General features: G+C 35.4%; 1 protein-coding gene across 2 annotated transcripts in view; it reads right to left on the reverse strand.

Moving 5' to 3' along the window:
• The window catches only part of KCNH5 (potassium channel, voltage gated eag related subfamily H, member 5), a 341,485-nt gene that overhangs the window by 82,839 nt on the left and 241,544 nt on the right, over positions 1-17,102 (reverse strand). For both annotated transcript variants that reach the window (XM_011978277.1, XM_011978276.1), the window contains exon 9: positions 13,371-13,623. In XM_011978277.1, the coding sequence (XP_011833667.1) occupies positions 13,371-13,623 (253 nt within the window). The remainder of the gene's footprint in view (positions 1-13,370; positions 13,624-17,102) is intronic.

Genomic DNA, 17,102 nt, shown 5'->3' on the forward strand with positions numbered 1-17,102 from the left:
ATATATGCATTGTTTTTCTAGACATAATGTTATTGCACACATAATAGACTAGGCATAATGTGAACATAACTTTTATATGCGCTGGGAAACCAAAAAATGGGTGACTCTATTACAACATTGGCTCTATTATGGTGGTCTGGTACCAAACCAACACAATCTCTGAGATATGCCAATACAATATTATTAGCTATAGTCTTCATATATACATTAGATCTCTAAAAATGTTCATCCTACATGTGTGCTACCTTCTACCCTTTGACCTACATGTACTCATTTCCTCCCATTCTACTCCACCTCCCCACAACTGTTTTATTCTCTATCTTTGTATATTTGACTTTTTAAAAAGATTCTACATATAAGTGAGATCAAGTAATAGATTATTTATGTGTCTGGCTTATTTCACTTAGTATAATGTCCTCAAGGTTCATCCATGCTGTGGCAAATGGCAGGCTCTCTTTCTTTTTTAAGGTTGAATAATATTCCATTGCATATACATACTACATTTTCTTTATCAATTCATCCATCAATGGATACTTCGGTGGCTTCCATATCTTGCCTATTGTGAATAATACTGCAACAAACATGGGAGTGAAGATATCTGTAGGAGGTGATAAATTCATCACCTGTGGGTATTTACCCAGTAGAGGGATACTGGGTCACACAGCAGTACTATTTTTAATTTTTTAATAAATCTCCATATTGTTTTCCATAATGGCTGCACCAAACTACATTCCTACCAATAGTATACCAGGATTCTCTTTTCTCCACACTCTCATCAATATTTATTATATCTTGTCTTTTTGATAATAGCCTTCCTAACAGGTGTGAGGTGGTATCTCATAATGACTTTAATTTGCATTTCCCTGATGATTAGTGATTTGAGCACCTTTTCATATACCTGATGGTTATTTTTATGTTTTACCTGGAGAAACTTCTGCTCAGGTCTCTTGCTCACTTTTTAACAGGGTAATTTATTTTCTGCTATTGAGTTGTAAGAGTTCTTACATACATGTGGTTTGCAAATATATTTCCCAGTCTATAGGCTGCCTTTTCATTTTGTTGATTGTTTCCCTTGTTGTACAGAAACGTGTTAGTGTGATGTAATCCTACTTATTTATTTTTGCTTTTATAGTCCAAGCTTCTGGTGTTATATCCAAAAAGTCATTGCCAAGGCCAGTGTCAAGGTATTTTTCCTGTATGTTCTCATCAACATGTTTTATGGTTTCAGGTCTCACAGTTAGGTGTTTTATCCATTTTGAGTTGATTTTTTGTGTGGGTGGAAAATAGGGTCCTAATTTTATCCTTTTGCATGTGGAAATCCAGTTTTCCCAGCACTATATATTGAAAAGACTACTAATTTCCCATTGTGGCCTCTTGGCACCCTTGCTGAAAATTAGTTGACCATATATGTTTGGATTTCTTTCTGGGCTCTCTGTTCTGTTCTACTGCTCCATGTTTCTTTTTTATGCTAGTACCACATTGTTATAATTACTAGACATTTGTAATATAATTTTAAATCAGGAAGTGTGATGCCTCCAACTTTGTTCTTTCTCAGTATAGATTTTTGTCTATTTCAGTTTTTTCTACAGTTTCACATGAATTTGAGGATTGCTTTCTCTATTTCTTTAAAAAATGTCATTGGAATTTAGATAGCAATTGCTTTGACTATGTATATTGCTTTGGGTAGTATGTACATTTTAACAATATTAATTCTTATAACCTATGAACATAGGATATATTTCCATTTATTTGTGTCTTCTTCAATTCTTTCTTTCTTTTTTTTTTTCTTTCACTGTTCCTTGTGGAGCAGGGCTAACTTATTGGTGGTATACCCAGAGCCATCTGATTTCTTTCATCTATGCTTTATAGGTTTCTGTGTACAGATATTTTACCTAGCTAAATTCATTCCTATGTATTTTTGTAACAATTGTGAGATTTTTTCTTGATTTCTTTTTCAGCTAGGTCATTATTTGCATATAGAAATGTTGCCAATTTTTGTAGTTGATTTTGCAACCTGCCACTTTACTAAATTTGTTTATTAGTTCTAACAAGGTTTTTATAGAATCTTTGACTTTTTTTACATATAGAATTGTGTCATCTACAAACAGATAATTTTACTTCTTTCTTTCTGTTTTAAATGCCTTTTAATTATTTTTCTTGTCTGACTGCCTTTGCTAGTACTTCCAGCACTATATTGAATAGAAGTGGTAAGAGCAGGCATCCCTGCCTTGTGCTGGATCTTACTGGTAAAGTCTTTAGTTGTTCCCCATTGATCATGATGTCATCACCACTAGACCATCATATAGGAAATGCTTAATGGAGCTCTTCAACTGGAAATGAAAGGATAATAACTACCAAAATGAAAATATATGAAAGTATAAAACTCACTGGTAGAAGTAAATACAAAGTCAAAGGCAGAATATTCCATTACTATAGTAGTAGTATGTAAATCTTCCAAATCTCCAGTATGAAGGTTAAAAGTCAAAATGGTCAAAAATAACCATAGCTACAGTAAGTAACTTACAGTGAGTCACAAGAAAAGAAGAAAAAAAAAAGGACCTACAAAACAACCAGGAAACAATGAACAAAAGGGCAAGAATAAGTCTTTACCTATCAATATCCTTAAACGTAAGTGGATTAAACTATCCAATCAAAAGACAGGGTGGCTGAATGGATATTAAAAAAACAAGATCCCACTATATTCTACCTATAAGGACCACTTTAGTTTTAAGAACACACATGGGCTGAAAGTTAAAGAATGGAAGATATTCCATGCAAACAGTTGCCAAAAGAGAGCAGGGGTGGCTATATTTACATCAGATAAAATAGATTTCAAGTCAAAAACTGTCACAAGAGACAAATAAGTCCATTATTTAATGATAAAGGCATCAATGTATCAAGTATATAACAACTGTTAATATATATGTACCCAACATTGGAGTATCAAAATATACAAAGCAAATATTAATGGACTTGTGGGAAAAAATGCATAGAGATGCAATAATAGCAGGGGACTTCAATAACCCACTTTCAACAATGAATAGATCAACCAGATAGGAAATTAATAAAGAAATATTGGACTTGAACTGTCCACTTTTATTTATTAGTCAGTCCTTCACTATAAGTTATCATTGCAATTGGCTCATAAACTTCATTATAATTACATGGGCCCAAAAATATTCATTTATAGATGAATAAGACTATATGTTTCTAATTATATTATTTCAAATGGATTCAACTATGTACAAACTGCAAGGGTCATAAAGTAATATTTTAAAAAGGAAGAAGAGAAAGAACAAAATAATGAGTATTAAAATTAAGAAATTATATGGGTTTATTAGAATAAAATCTTTTAAAACATTTAGAAAAGATGTCTGTCAATCTTCAATGATTGATGTCCAAAGTCATTATGTTAAAAATCATCATAGATACAAGCTTGAAGACATTTTCAGAGAAGCAAATAATAATTCTTATCTATTAAAAAAATAACTGATTTAGCTTGTAGTTTTTTTACACACACAAAGAATGAGCCAAATAGCTCTTATTAAGCAGCAGTAAAGAGAAGGTATCCTGACATCAGTAAGAAGCTACCTTCAAGGAGGTAGAAGAAATGTTAATAAACATGCTAATTATCCTGAGTTTGGCACTATTAGTGTTAAGAACAAATTGACTGCATATAAAAATCCAAATATGTGCTTATATCAAGAAAGGGAATGGCATATTATAAAAAAGAAATCCATGCAAAAGACTAATTTGGAAATCAATTACATCTTGAAACTCTCCTGTTTTCTTTTTCTAAGAAAACATTTAGAGTTGAAGTCTACGATATTGTTCATATCATAACTAAGTCATACAACTTTCGCAACTGTGAAGTGTGAGAAATAATGGCTGTCTTTTCTACCTTATTCAATTAATGAATCTGACATCCTGACTCAACCCTAACTCTAACCTATGATGCAATAATCTGACTTCTGAGTATGTATCCAAAAGTATTGAAATCAAAATCTCAAAGAGATAGCATAGCTGTACTCTCATGCTTATTGTAGCTTTATTCAAAATAGGTAGACAAAGAAACAACCCCAGTATTTATCAGCAGATGAATGGATAAAGAAAATGTGGTGTATGCATACAATGGAATATTATTTAGCCTTTGAAAAGAAGAAAATTCTGTCATTTGCAACAATATAGGTCAACCTGGAGAGCACTACGCCAAACAAAATAAGCGAGTTGCAGAAGTACAAATACTTCATGATTCCACTCATACGAAGTGTGTATAATAGTCACATTCATAGAAGCAGAGAATATAATAGTGGCTGTCAGGGCTTGGAAGATGGGGGAAGGGACAGTTTTTGTTCAATGGATATACAGTTTCAGTTATGCTAGATGAATTAAGTTTTAGATATCTGCTGTACACATACAGCCTATACTTAACAACACTGTACTGTGAACTTCAAAATTTGTTATGAGGGTAGATCTCATATTAAGTGTTCTTACCATGAAAAAAATGACAGAAGAAAGCTATGGGAGTTTTAGAATGTGTCTATTACCTCAATTACGGTAATGGCATTAAGATTACCATTGGTATTAAGATTACCATGGTATATAATGATATTTGCATACACACAAACTCATCACATTGTGTGTATTCAATATATGTAGACATTTGTGTATCAATTATACCTCAATAAAGCTGTGTTGATGTGCTAGAAATGTATATGAGTAAGGGCAGTGATCACAGAAGCATATAGGGAAACAAAAAGCAATCACAGGGATAAAAGAGTGAGATTAAAAGCACAGGTTTTCTTTCTTTTGTTCTTGTATTATTGTTACTTGTCTTTTGTTTTTCCTTTACCTTATGCTATATTATTTATTTATAAAATAAAATGCTACCACTTAAAACATTTTTTTTAAGTTTTTTGGACTTTTTGTTCAAAAGTTGAAACATTTGCTTTATGCCATGAGAGAATAGGCAGATTCAGGAAATAGAAATCTGGCTCTCAAGAAGTCTTTAATTTGTAAGAGAGACAGACCAAAAAAAGTACAAAATAGAAGAAAATGAAGTAAGTGTATACAGATTGGGATGTGCAAAGCGCAGAAGAAAAATACTGTTTTTAATTTAAAGAAATTAGGAAACACCTCACAAAGAAAGCAAGCTTCATTTCCACTGTAACATTTACTAACTCAGTAGACCCTGAACTCTTTCATAACCCAGATGAAAGAGAAGAGTCGAATGTAACATCCCTATCTTGTGTTCTAAGAACTCATGGCATTTCCACCCTGGGCTCAATTCTCCTTAGTCCTAAACACCTCCCTCATGGTAAACCAGTTACTTGGGGAAGGACAGTATTTGTAGATACTTAGTAGCTATTTAGCCAATTCATACTTAACTAAGTACCTTAGGTAATATTTAGTGAAGGGTTTTTGTAATGTATACTGTTACGGTGCCTAATTCTTGGCAGTGGTGTTAGAGAAATCTTTTTTAAAAAATAAAAACAAATAAACTGGTAAAGGTAATATAGATACTCTATTTTCCATTAAGATTAAACCAAATAGTTGTACCATAATTTCAAAATTATATTTCAAAGGTCCTGTTAACCAGAGCATCTTTTTTTTTTTTTTTGTAATTTGATGGTTAAGAGCATGCACATAATATCAGACAGGTCTGGATTAAAATCCTGTACCCACCAATTACTTACTAGCTGTGACCCAGGGTGAACCACCTGATATTACAGAGTTTCAGTTTCTTCATCTGTAACATGACTACAATAATTACTTTCTTCAGAGGGCTATTAAATGACTTGACATAATAATGTATACAAAATAATGAGCACTCCATTAATAATTATTGGTATTTTAATCAGATTTTCAAAGAGGCCCAAGTGTATTTTTCAAAAATACACTTTAAAAGTTTGATAAGGAATATTAAAATCAAAACGTATCTGTTGGCTTTACATTTTACTTAAGTGGGTGGGGGCTCATTTACTAATGAAAAATATGGTTTTTCTTTCTTTAAGTCTCTTTTAATTCTTAAATGTTTATGTATTAATGAAATTAATTCAGATTTATTGAATCATTCATTCTAGCTGATGACAAAAGCAACGCCACTTTAGGAATTAAAGCTAAATTTCCTTCAATGAATGTAATTTAAAGTTTTCTTCTTATGGTCAACTACCAGGTATAAGTTAGATTCTTTCTTGGTACTGGGGATCCTTGATGGAGAACAAGAAAGGAGCAACTTATCAGAGAGCCATGTGTGGTCTGAGATACTTAACGCAGTTCCCCCCTCAATTCTCTTTGTTCAAATTGCCTAGTTAACAGTAGGAAAATGTTTCTTCTGCCTATAACAGATCTAAACTAAAGCTACAGGCTTTTGAGAAATGCATTTTACTATAAACCTCTAGACAAAGGAGGAACAGAGGGCATAGAGGAAATTGGCAAGTGAGTCAACAGAACACAACGTATTTTTCTGGGTACCCAGAACTGAAACAATTATGAAAACAGTTTGTTGGCAAAGTATAGTACAGTTGGCCCTCCATACCCGTGGGTTTCTCATCAATGGATTCAATGAAGCACAAATAGAAAATATTTCAGGGAAAAAATGGATGGTTGCATCTGTACTAAATGTGTACAGACATTTTTTTCTTGTCATTATTCCCTAACCAATAAAACTACTGTGTACATCGCATTTACATTGTGTTGGGAATTACAAGTAATCTAGAGATGATTTTGAATACACAGGATGATGTGCATAGGTTGTATGCAAATACTATACCATTCTACATAAGGGACTTGAGCATCCTCAGAGTAAGGTCTCTGTGAGGGTGTCCTGAAACCAATCCTTAGTGGATACCAAGTAACAGCTGTACTAGCTAATCTGTCTCACTCATAAGCCTTTACTGAGAACCTATTGAAGAGATCCTATCATAGATGACAGAGAGACAAAAAGGAACAAGAAATTTCAAGTGGTCACTGTGCAGTGGGAGGATTAACAGGGGAAGGATAAAAATAGTGGGTACTAAGAACCCTGCATAGGCATCCAAGTGGAAGCACAGAATAGAGGCATCTAACCCAGACTACGGCAATAAGGGAAAAATAAAATAGAACAAGGAAGCAAGGGACAAAACACTAAAAAGGAGAGAAAAAGTATTCTAAAGGAGCAGAATATGCAAAAGCCTGCCAGGAAGAGGGAACTTTGTTAAACTCAGGAAATTTCCTGCAATTCTGTATGGTGAGAATAGAGTATGGATAGACAATGACACAAATCAGGCTGGAAAGCAGAGCAAAAGCTAGACCCAAATGGCCCCCTAGACCATACTCATAGTTACATTTTATCCTCAAGATACTGGAAATACTAATGAGGAGACGGACACAATTGTATCTTAGGAAGATTATTGTGGTGGCAGCATAATATAGAAATGGAGGTTGAAGCTGATGACAGATTTATTAACTCCTGACCTCAAGTGATTCGCCCACCTCGGCCTTCCAAAGTGCTAGGATTACAGGCAAGAGCCACCATGCCCAGCCTACAGTGAATTTTAAATAACTGATTGTACTTAAAATAGAATCTTAATTCAAGTGTGAAAGACTCTCTTTCTTATTCAATTGATTTAATTTTGTTACTCCTGTCCTCATTTATGCTCTTTTTCCCAATCCCATAACAATTTTCAATCCCTCCATCCAAATCATCCATAAACAAGCATAGCTCTCTTGAGAATTTGAAGTTACAATTAAAAGACTTAGATAGAGATTGTCTTAGTTTAATAACTCTAACCCTATGATTCTATGATAGATTCATGAGCAGGTAAGTCTAATGATTAAGATGGTAGTCCTGGCCCATGTGAACCCGGAAAATCTGAGACAGGTCTCGGTTAATTTAGAAAGTTTATTTTGCCAAGGTTGAGGATGCACCCGGGACACATCCTCAGGAGGTCCTGATGACATGTGTCCAACATGGTCGGGGCACAGCTTGGTTTTATACATTTTAGGGAGATATGAGACATCGATCAATATACGTAAAGAAGTACATTGGTTCGGTCTGGAAAGGCGGGACAACTTGAAGCAAAGGCAGGAAGACCGGAAGCAGAGAGGAAGCTTTCAGGTCACAGATGGGTGAGACACAAATGGTTGCATTCTTTTTTTTTTTTTTTTTTGAGACGGAGTCTCGCTCTGTCACCCAGGCTGGAGTGCAGTGGCCGGATCTCAGCTCACTGCAAGCTCCGCCTCCCGGGTTCACGCCATTCTCCTGCCTCAGCCTCCCGAGTCAGGCGCCCGCCACCTCGCCCGGCTAGTTTTTTGTATTTTTTTTAGTAGAGACGGGGTTTCACCGTGTTAGCCAGGATGGTCTTGATCTCCCGACCTCGTGATCCGCCCGTCTCGGCCTCCCAAAGTGCTGGGATTACAGGCTTTTGAGTTTCTGATTAGCCTTTCCAAAGGAGGCAAATCAGATATGCATCTATCTCAGTAACTTTGAATAGAATGGGAGGCAGGTTTGCCCTAAGCAGTTTCCAGCATGAATTTTCCTTAGTGATCTTGGGGGCCCGAGATATTTTCCTTTCACACTCGGGACCAAAATTTTAAGAGCATTGACTGTGGTAAGAGATATTTAAGAATAGGATTAAAAGATACCAAGGGGATAGAATAAATTAGTTTTGAAGGGTGATGGAGAAAGGGTTTGAAGTTGAATCTAAACTACCAAGATTGTTAAAACTCTATTTCATCCCAAAACCTGCAGGCTGAGGAACTCTAAAAGGGTATATTTTGAACCATAGATAAACAATGTTATAATCACCGCTTAAAATGTTTAAATCAAGACAAGTATGCATGTTTTTAAAAGTAAACAACTGATTTGCCCTTTATAAAAATATCTGAATTAAGTATTTTCATCATCATAATATATAGAACAAATCTACATGTTTCACAGTTCAGCATCTAAAAACCCAGAAGTGTGGGTGCAAAAGAAAATAATTTTCTGGAACTTGGGAAAAACCCTTTTAAGGATTTAAACTGTGAAGCACTTGACTTCTAACAGCAAGTGCACAGGAAGAAATTTAACTACAGCATAAAAGTCACATTCTCACAGATTCTCAAAATAACGAAATATTATTCATTTACATCTCATATTTTTAATTTTTGTAATAAAAATAAGGAGATTTCTGATTTTGAGCAGCGTAATTTATAACTTTTCTTTGATAATGCACACGTTTATAATTTTTTTTTTTTTGAGACAGAGTCTCACTCTGTTGCCCAGGCTGGAGTACAGTGGCGTGATCTCAGTTCACGCAACCTCAGTCTCCTGGGTTCAAGCAATTCTCATGCCTCAGCCTCCCAAATACCTGGGATTACAGGTATACACCACCAAACCCAGCTAATTTTTGTATTTTTCGTAGAGACGGGGTTTCACCGTGTTGGCCAGACTGGTCTCCAACTCCTGACCTCAAGTGACTCACCCACCTCGGCCTCCCAAAGTGCTAGGATTACAGCCAAGAGCCACCATGCCTGGCCTACAGTGGATTCTAAATAACTGATTCTACTTAAAATAAAATATTAATTCAAGTGCTAAAGACTCTCTTTCTTATTAAGTTGATTTAATTATGTTATTCCTATCCTCATTTATGCTTTTTCCTAACTCCATAACAATTTTCAATCCCTCTATCCAAACCATCCATAAACAAGCATAGCTCTCTTAAGAATTTGAAGTTACAATTAAAACACTTAAATAGAGATTGTCTTAGTTTAATAACCCCAGCCCTATGATTCTAACAATCAATGAACACAGATGAAAAAAGACAAAATGAAAATACAACAAAACAAATGTCTTAGGAGCAGAGTCTATTGTTAGCAGGGAAATGTCATTTTTATAACCTCAGAAAGGCACAATATACTTGTCAAGACATTGAGAATTAACCTGGCTATTTCAGCCATACCAACAAATCTGTTCACATTAAGTAATTATAGGGTAGGAACTAAAAAGGAATATGACATTAAAGAATATAAAATATTATGTATGCATCATGAACTTAATTTGGAATTCTTTGTGTTTTATAAAAAGTGGGAAGGTCACAAAAAAAAGGTGGAGGTGTAGGAACTGAAAGAACTTCCAATTGAAAAAAGACATGAACTGCAATTATATTCATATGCCCTATTTAGAAAAACATCTTGAAGCCATCCTCCAGTGTTAAAGGAGATTATTTGTTGACTAAATTTTTTATCTTTCCATTAATTAGTTATGCTTCAGAACTTATTCATTAAACTCCTTAGCACTTTTGACACACTAAAGAATTATGTGCCTATCAAGAGACTGTTTAGTGGCAAGAATCCAAAAAGATGAAACTGCACCTGTTTTTGGATTCAGAGATTCTAATTAATTTTAAAATAACCTCCCTTCTCTACCTTTTAACTGGCAAATGAATCAGTGGAAGAGATAGCAAGGCCTTCTTATTTCTCCTATCAGACTAATTTAGGCAAGTTCTCATTTTTGTGAGGTATCCTCAGATGTGAGGGATGTAGAGATTTTGTTCCTCTCTGACCCTTGCAAGATTAAAGGCAAAGAGTATTAAACATGATGGCTTTTGGCATATTTCAATGCCAAAGGCCACAGATGACAATTACGACATAACAATCATAAATAATCTGTACACCAAATAACACAGCAGCAAATGTTATATAGCATAAGCTACAAGAGATGCAAGGAGACATAGATAAAATGCATGAATAATAATAAGATATGTTAGATAATAAGATACGTTAACTTGCCACTCTCAGTACCAGGACAAATCAAAAAGATTTAAAAAATACATAAAGTTATAAAGACCGAATCAACTTAATAAAGCAGAACTTAAAGACATACATATATATCTTGTTATATATATGTGTGTGTGTATATATACACACACACACACACAACTTATATATACACACACATATATATCAGGGTGTGAAGGGATTATATATATTTAATACTATATATATTTAATATTTTATATACACATAATCCCTTCACACCCTGATAATTTTTGCAACTTTTCATTAAGCATGCAATTATTTCAAAATTAAACTATCAAAAATGAGAAGAAAGAGGAGGAGGAGGAGGAGAAGAGGAAGAAGAGGAGAATCAGGAAAAAATAGTGCTGGTAAGTTACTATTTTCCTCCTCCTTTCTTAAAACATTATTAAAGCATTTTGTATGTTGAACAAACAAACAAAAACTCCTGATCTGATGGACTTTTGAAAGAACTAGTCTTTTTCAGAGCCTGTAGAAATAAGAAAGGTAGCCAGAGAGCTGTCTGTATAATTTGACTCATTAAGCACAAGATGTAAAAAGTCTCTAGATTCCAAGATTTTTAAGGAGAGAGAACAAAAAGCACACACTCAAAATAATAAAATGTGACAGATATATGATGAAACAGGTCCAATACCCGGGGGTCCTGTGTTCATTTTTACTGTGTCATTGGGCAAAACAAATTACCATTTTATTTTAAAATGAAAGGAAAATGCATTTTGTCGGTCTCACTGAGCAAATGGTCTCATTTTAGCAGACCCAGGCCAGAGGCACTGTACTCAGGGTTTTCTCCAACCTTCTTTAAGAAAAGGAGTTACCCAAGTGAAGTTGTAATAAAGAAAATGGGACAAAGCAAATGATAATGATTCTACAGCTGAGGTAATTTATCATGAGGGTACTCATTTTCATGCAATACATTTGATATTTTTTTCCTAACCACCACTGACGTGGACATTCAGGAAAATAAAATATATTTGCTTTGGCCTTGTATTTTATCCTCTTCTTTAAGCAAACAAGAATGGCTGTAGTGTAAATATGCTTCATTTTACCACAAAGGATTGTTCTGGTGAAATGTACAACTTTTTATGAAGGGTTATATATATCTCCTTTATACTCCAGTAAACAAAACAGAACAAGCACTAATGAGCATTAAACATACCCAGAATGTTGACTTTAAACTGTTGTATTTTCTTCATGAAAAAAATAAAGATGGTTCCTAGAAGAAATCTAACTGTAATTCTAATATTATTTATATGCGGTTAAGGAAAAGCTTACAAACCTTGGTATTCAGTCATTTGCAACCCTGAGCCATTTTCTAGAACTCACAATTTTTACAGAACCTGTTTTCCTACAAAAGGTCATTTCTTTTCCATTCTCAATTCTATATTTTTCAAGTAATGGTGTTTTTGAAGTCAGTTTTTCATTATATTGTGGTGGATTTTGCTTTTGTAGTTTTTAAAGTCTATCAGTTAATCTTTTACTTTTGAGAATAAGTGGCATTCAAGCTATGATAGGTTGACCTCGGTAGCTGAAAATCCAATAGTTTAAAAATTGAGCTCATTTTTCATGAGACACAAGCCATGAAAAATGTGATCAAAATGAAGTCGACATTCTGCAATTCTAACTTATTTTACCTGATAAAAAAAAAAAACAAGAAATGATTCTCCTCTGACCTTATTATTACTTCCTTTTATATCTGTGCATTTCAGGAACCTGCTGCAGATATTTGAGCAGAAAATGATCTAAAAGGTCATTTGGCAATTTTTTTTTTTTTTTTTTTTTTTGGCCAAGCTGTATATCCTACACTGTCCCCAAACACACAACATTTTTTTATTTTATCACTTACATATACTGTTACTGCCCTTTTATTGTTGTGGTTGTGGTTAGTACAACTATCTACTGAATTCTAAGTTCTAAAATGCTCTAAATTTTAAAATGAATTTATGATTAGCCAAATAATTTTTATGGCCTATTAATATAGATGGACAGAACCAGCTTTATAAACCTAAATTTAATTTACCTATACTGTGATCACTCTGCTATAAGAGGCCAGACTCATTAACCTCCTCCACACTTTCAGCTCACTACTTAGGTTGACTGTGATGAGGGAGAAAGTTTTGGGGTAAAATGATCTATATTCAAGCCTCCATTCATTTACTAATCGGGAAAGTCACTAAGCTTCTCTGGGCCTCCCTTGGCTCCTATCTAAAGAAAAGGGTTGAACTAGACAGGTTCTATTGCCCTTCTGAGACTAACACCCTACATCACTACCATGTCAATCATTCCACAAGCCATTTTCACACTTACTAGCACGGAGCTACAAGGCACGTTAGGCTGTGACCACCTTTAGTCTAAAAGGTACTGTCCTACTGTTGCCAAAGAAAGTTTAATCAAACTCAGCCCATTAGGCTGTGACTGATACTAATGTTCTCTGCTGAAATAGCATTATTAGTTTTCATTAAGATTCACATCTCATTAGTGACCCAATTTCCAAAGTTACCAAACAAAGGAAACTTCTCTTTAAAAATGCGAGAAGTAAAATATCTCAAACTGTTACTATGCATTTGCTACTACATTAGGAAAGATCACAGTACCTAAAATAGCCACCACCTCATCATCCTGGATGACTTCCAAGGATCCCGACACCACAAAGCAGAGGGCATCCACACTTTCTCCAGCGTGGTAAATGAGGTCCCCAGGAGCACAGTGAATGGTTTGGAACTCTACTGCCAAGGCACGCAGACACCCATCGCTGGCCAATCGAAAAGCAGGATGTTCATTAAAAACCTTCCGGTTTAGATGAACACAGATATCAGCTCTCATGTCCTTGGGACAGATGGAGAGGACCTAAAGAAGGTGAGAGATGAATAAGTGAAAAGGAAAGAGAAAAGGGCCGCTTCAGAAAAAAAAAATCATCCAACAAATATTTATTGACTATGACTATGTCTGCTACACACCCTGCTAGGTACTGGGAAGGCAAAGGGAACAAGACACAGCTCTGCTCTCAAGGAGGTAATAATCCACTGAGATGGACTGATGAGCATATGGACCATGACAATGCAGAACCATGTAGTAAATGCTTTGAGAAGAGTATAGCTCTCCCCTCAGAAAGAACACCTTGGCCAGGCAAGGTGGCTCACTCCTGTAATCCCAGCACTTTGGGAGGCCAAGGAGGGTGGATCACTTGAGCTCAGTAGTTTGAGACCAGCCTGGGCAACATGGGAAACCCTGTCTCTACAAAAAGACAAAAAAAATTAGCTGGCCGTAGTGGTGCATGCCTGTAGTTCCAGCTACTTGGGAGGCTGAAGTGAGAGAATCACCTTATCCCAAGAGACAGAGATTGCAGTGAGCCAAGATCGTGCCACTGCACTCCAGCCCTGAGCGACAGAGCAAGACCTTGCCTCAAAACAAAAACAAAACAATTTTGAGGTGGTCAAGAAGAGTCTCAGAAAAAAGTTAATATCATTTCATCAAAGAGTCAAGTAAAATAGGGCATGAACATTCATTTTAATCTAGCAGATGTTTCAGAATTTTTTTTATAACTAAATCAAAATTCCACATTGGAGGTGGATTCACGCTAGACAGCTTTCAGAAAACAAAATCAACAAAAGCACCCTGGCAACTTGACATACTGGCACTGGCAGACTAACTCCACCCTTGATATATTTTCTTCACTCTGAAGGTTTTCCTTTTACAAATAAACTCATGTCCAGGGAGGGCCAAGGGTATTGACCAGCCTTCTGTAAGGCTTGGGTGGTTGGAAATGTCAGTGCTGGCAGGGTGGGCACGTTATTTTGTATGGCAGTCCTTGTTCATTCTGGTCTTTGACTTCTGAACACTGCTGCAGGTAGTAGAATTCAAGCTGTAGGCATCCTTTAAAAGAGGAAGCAAATGGCAGAAGTATACTTATACAGCAAGGAGTAGAGAGCTTTTATTGGCTACAGCTTTCTGACAGGGTGATTAAAGACCCAGATTAAAATGGACATTATCATCATATTTAATCAGAACATCGTGGAGCAAGACGTGATTGCGGAAGTTAATACCACCCATTTTAAGAATGCAAGTGCAAACTCATTTAGAATGCTCCTCAAACCCCCTTTGTAAACTATTCCTTATAACCAGAAATGGTTTTCTTTGATCGGATTTCAATCCCTCAAAGCTGAAGCTAAATTGATTTACCCCATTAAGTAATACTGCATAATATTTTAATACATATGAAATCATTTTCTTTGCTCTACTAATTGCATTTTAAGCTTTAAAACATTTCCTAAGGCTTGAAAATGTCTGACTATTCCTTTTTTTCCTTTTCTTTTTTTTTTTTTTTAGACGGAGTCTCACTCTGTCGCCAAGGCTGGTTTTTTTTTTTTTTTTTTTGAGACGGAGTCTCACTCTGTCGCCAAGGCTGGAGTGCAGCGGCGGGATCTCCGCTCACTGCAAGCTCGTCCTCCTGGGTTCACACCATTCTCCTGCCTCAGCCTCCCGAGTAGCTGGAACCTCAGGCGCACGCCACCAAGCCCGGCTAATTTTTTTTGTATTTTTAGCAGAGACGGGGTTTCACCGTGTTAGCCAGGACTATTCCTTTTATTTGGGGGTCACTATCAATGAAAAATGGGTTGCTTCCCTGTAGAGAAGACAAGCCCATCATTAATGTAAAAACCATTAATTAAATTAGGCTTTCAGTATCCCTTCTCTTAACCTTTCTTAATAGTGTACATACATTTCACATTAGTTAATCATCTCTGGGTTTTTTTCATACTCCCTGAAATTCCTATAGGCAGCAGCAATCTGCTCACCCACCTTTCTGAAAAATCTGATCTTTGAGGAAAGGAATGCCTAACACAATTACTTTAAAAGTAATTGACACTGTTTTCACATCAGTTATTGTATATAACGAGGCAATGTTTTCTTTAACATATAAACCTTTAGTGACTTTGGACAATATATCAGTCATTCCACAGGCACTTACTGAGCTTCCACAAGGGTCACATCACTATGCTAAATCCTCAGAACTAGAAGGATAAGTAAAACACTGTGTTTGCCTCAGGGGAGCTAACCAGAAAGTGTGGGAGGTGCGTGTGTAAAGGGACAACTGCAATACAATGAAAGAAGTGGAATGATAGGGGCGTGACCAGAGTGACACAGAAGCATGTGCTGCCTGTGAGTCTTTACTTAGAGGCAGCAAAAACGATCAGGCTCAAGAGGACGTCAGTCTGGTTTCAAAACTATCACAACCTTTGTAACCTGGAGCACCTTATTTAATTCCTCTAAACCTCATCTGTGAAATGGGAATAATGATAGTGCTTATATCTTAGGCTTATTGCAGAAATTAAATGACAGGGCATGAATTGAGCCTAGTATAGCCTGGCACATAGCAAGGGCAGAGGAAATACTAGCTCTTATTATTACTACCGAACATCTGTCCTCCTACAGAGTTTATTGTTGCATAAACTCTCTACAAAAACAATTTGCTTTTTTCACTTTCCACTCTGTCTGAAGTCTTCATCTGGGCAGTTTGATAGGTTTCCAGACAGAATTAAGAAAATATTTCAGCACAAACCTGAAGATATTTTAAGCACTGATTAAGGTTAATATTTTTTCCATGTTGAAAATGAAATTAGCTCTAGAAGAACAAAAAGATTTAAATACATACACACATACACAAACATTACACTGAATACCTTAATGGAAAAATAGACTGCTCTATTTCAATGCATTTACCATATAGGGCTTTCACTGTTTTCTATTCATTTTGGTAATAGTCATGTTATTTCCTTTTAATAATGTTTTTCAGGATTCATGCTGCAAATGAAATCTTCCAATATTTGCAATACTCTCTGTTTATTGGCATGTGAAAAGAGGATTTTATTACATTATGAGTATCTTTCCTTTTTTGTTTCACTTAACATATGACACTAATTGATTTATTATTTTGATTGATGGTATCTATTTATATCCAGATATCAAAAAGTGACAAGGTAAAACTAAATGCTAAAATAGATCAACCAAAGTCACACCCACTGGCAAGTGCCTTCCTTCCCCAACCTTAGATAGAGCATGTGTGTTACATGATGTTTTTGTCATCAAAATATAAGTATCTTGTTATTTACTTTGGAAATGAAATGTTAATAACTGTCTTAGCCAAGGCAAAACTTGGTTTTAAGTGATGGAGTAAAATTATCATTCAAGATGACTCTCACACCTGGTCCACTGGTCTCAGTTTCCATGTATTCTGCCTTGAATCCAATTTATTGTAGGTAGGTTTCCTAATGAGGATTTCATAGTTATAAACAATTAAAATTATATTTCAGAAGAAAATATTTAGGTTA

The sequence above is a fragment of the Mandrillus leucophaeus genome, unplaced genomic scaffold, assembly GCF_000951045.1.
Source record: "Mandrillus leucophaeus isolate KB7577 unplaced genomic scaffold, Mleu.le_1.0 Scaffold192, whole genome shotgun sequence".
Taxonomy (NCBI): domain Eukaryota; kingdom Metazoa; phylum Chordata; class Mammalia; order Primates; family Cercopithecidae; genus Mandrillus; species Mandrillus leucophaeus.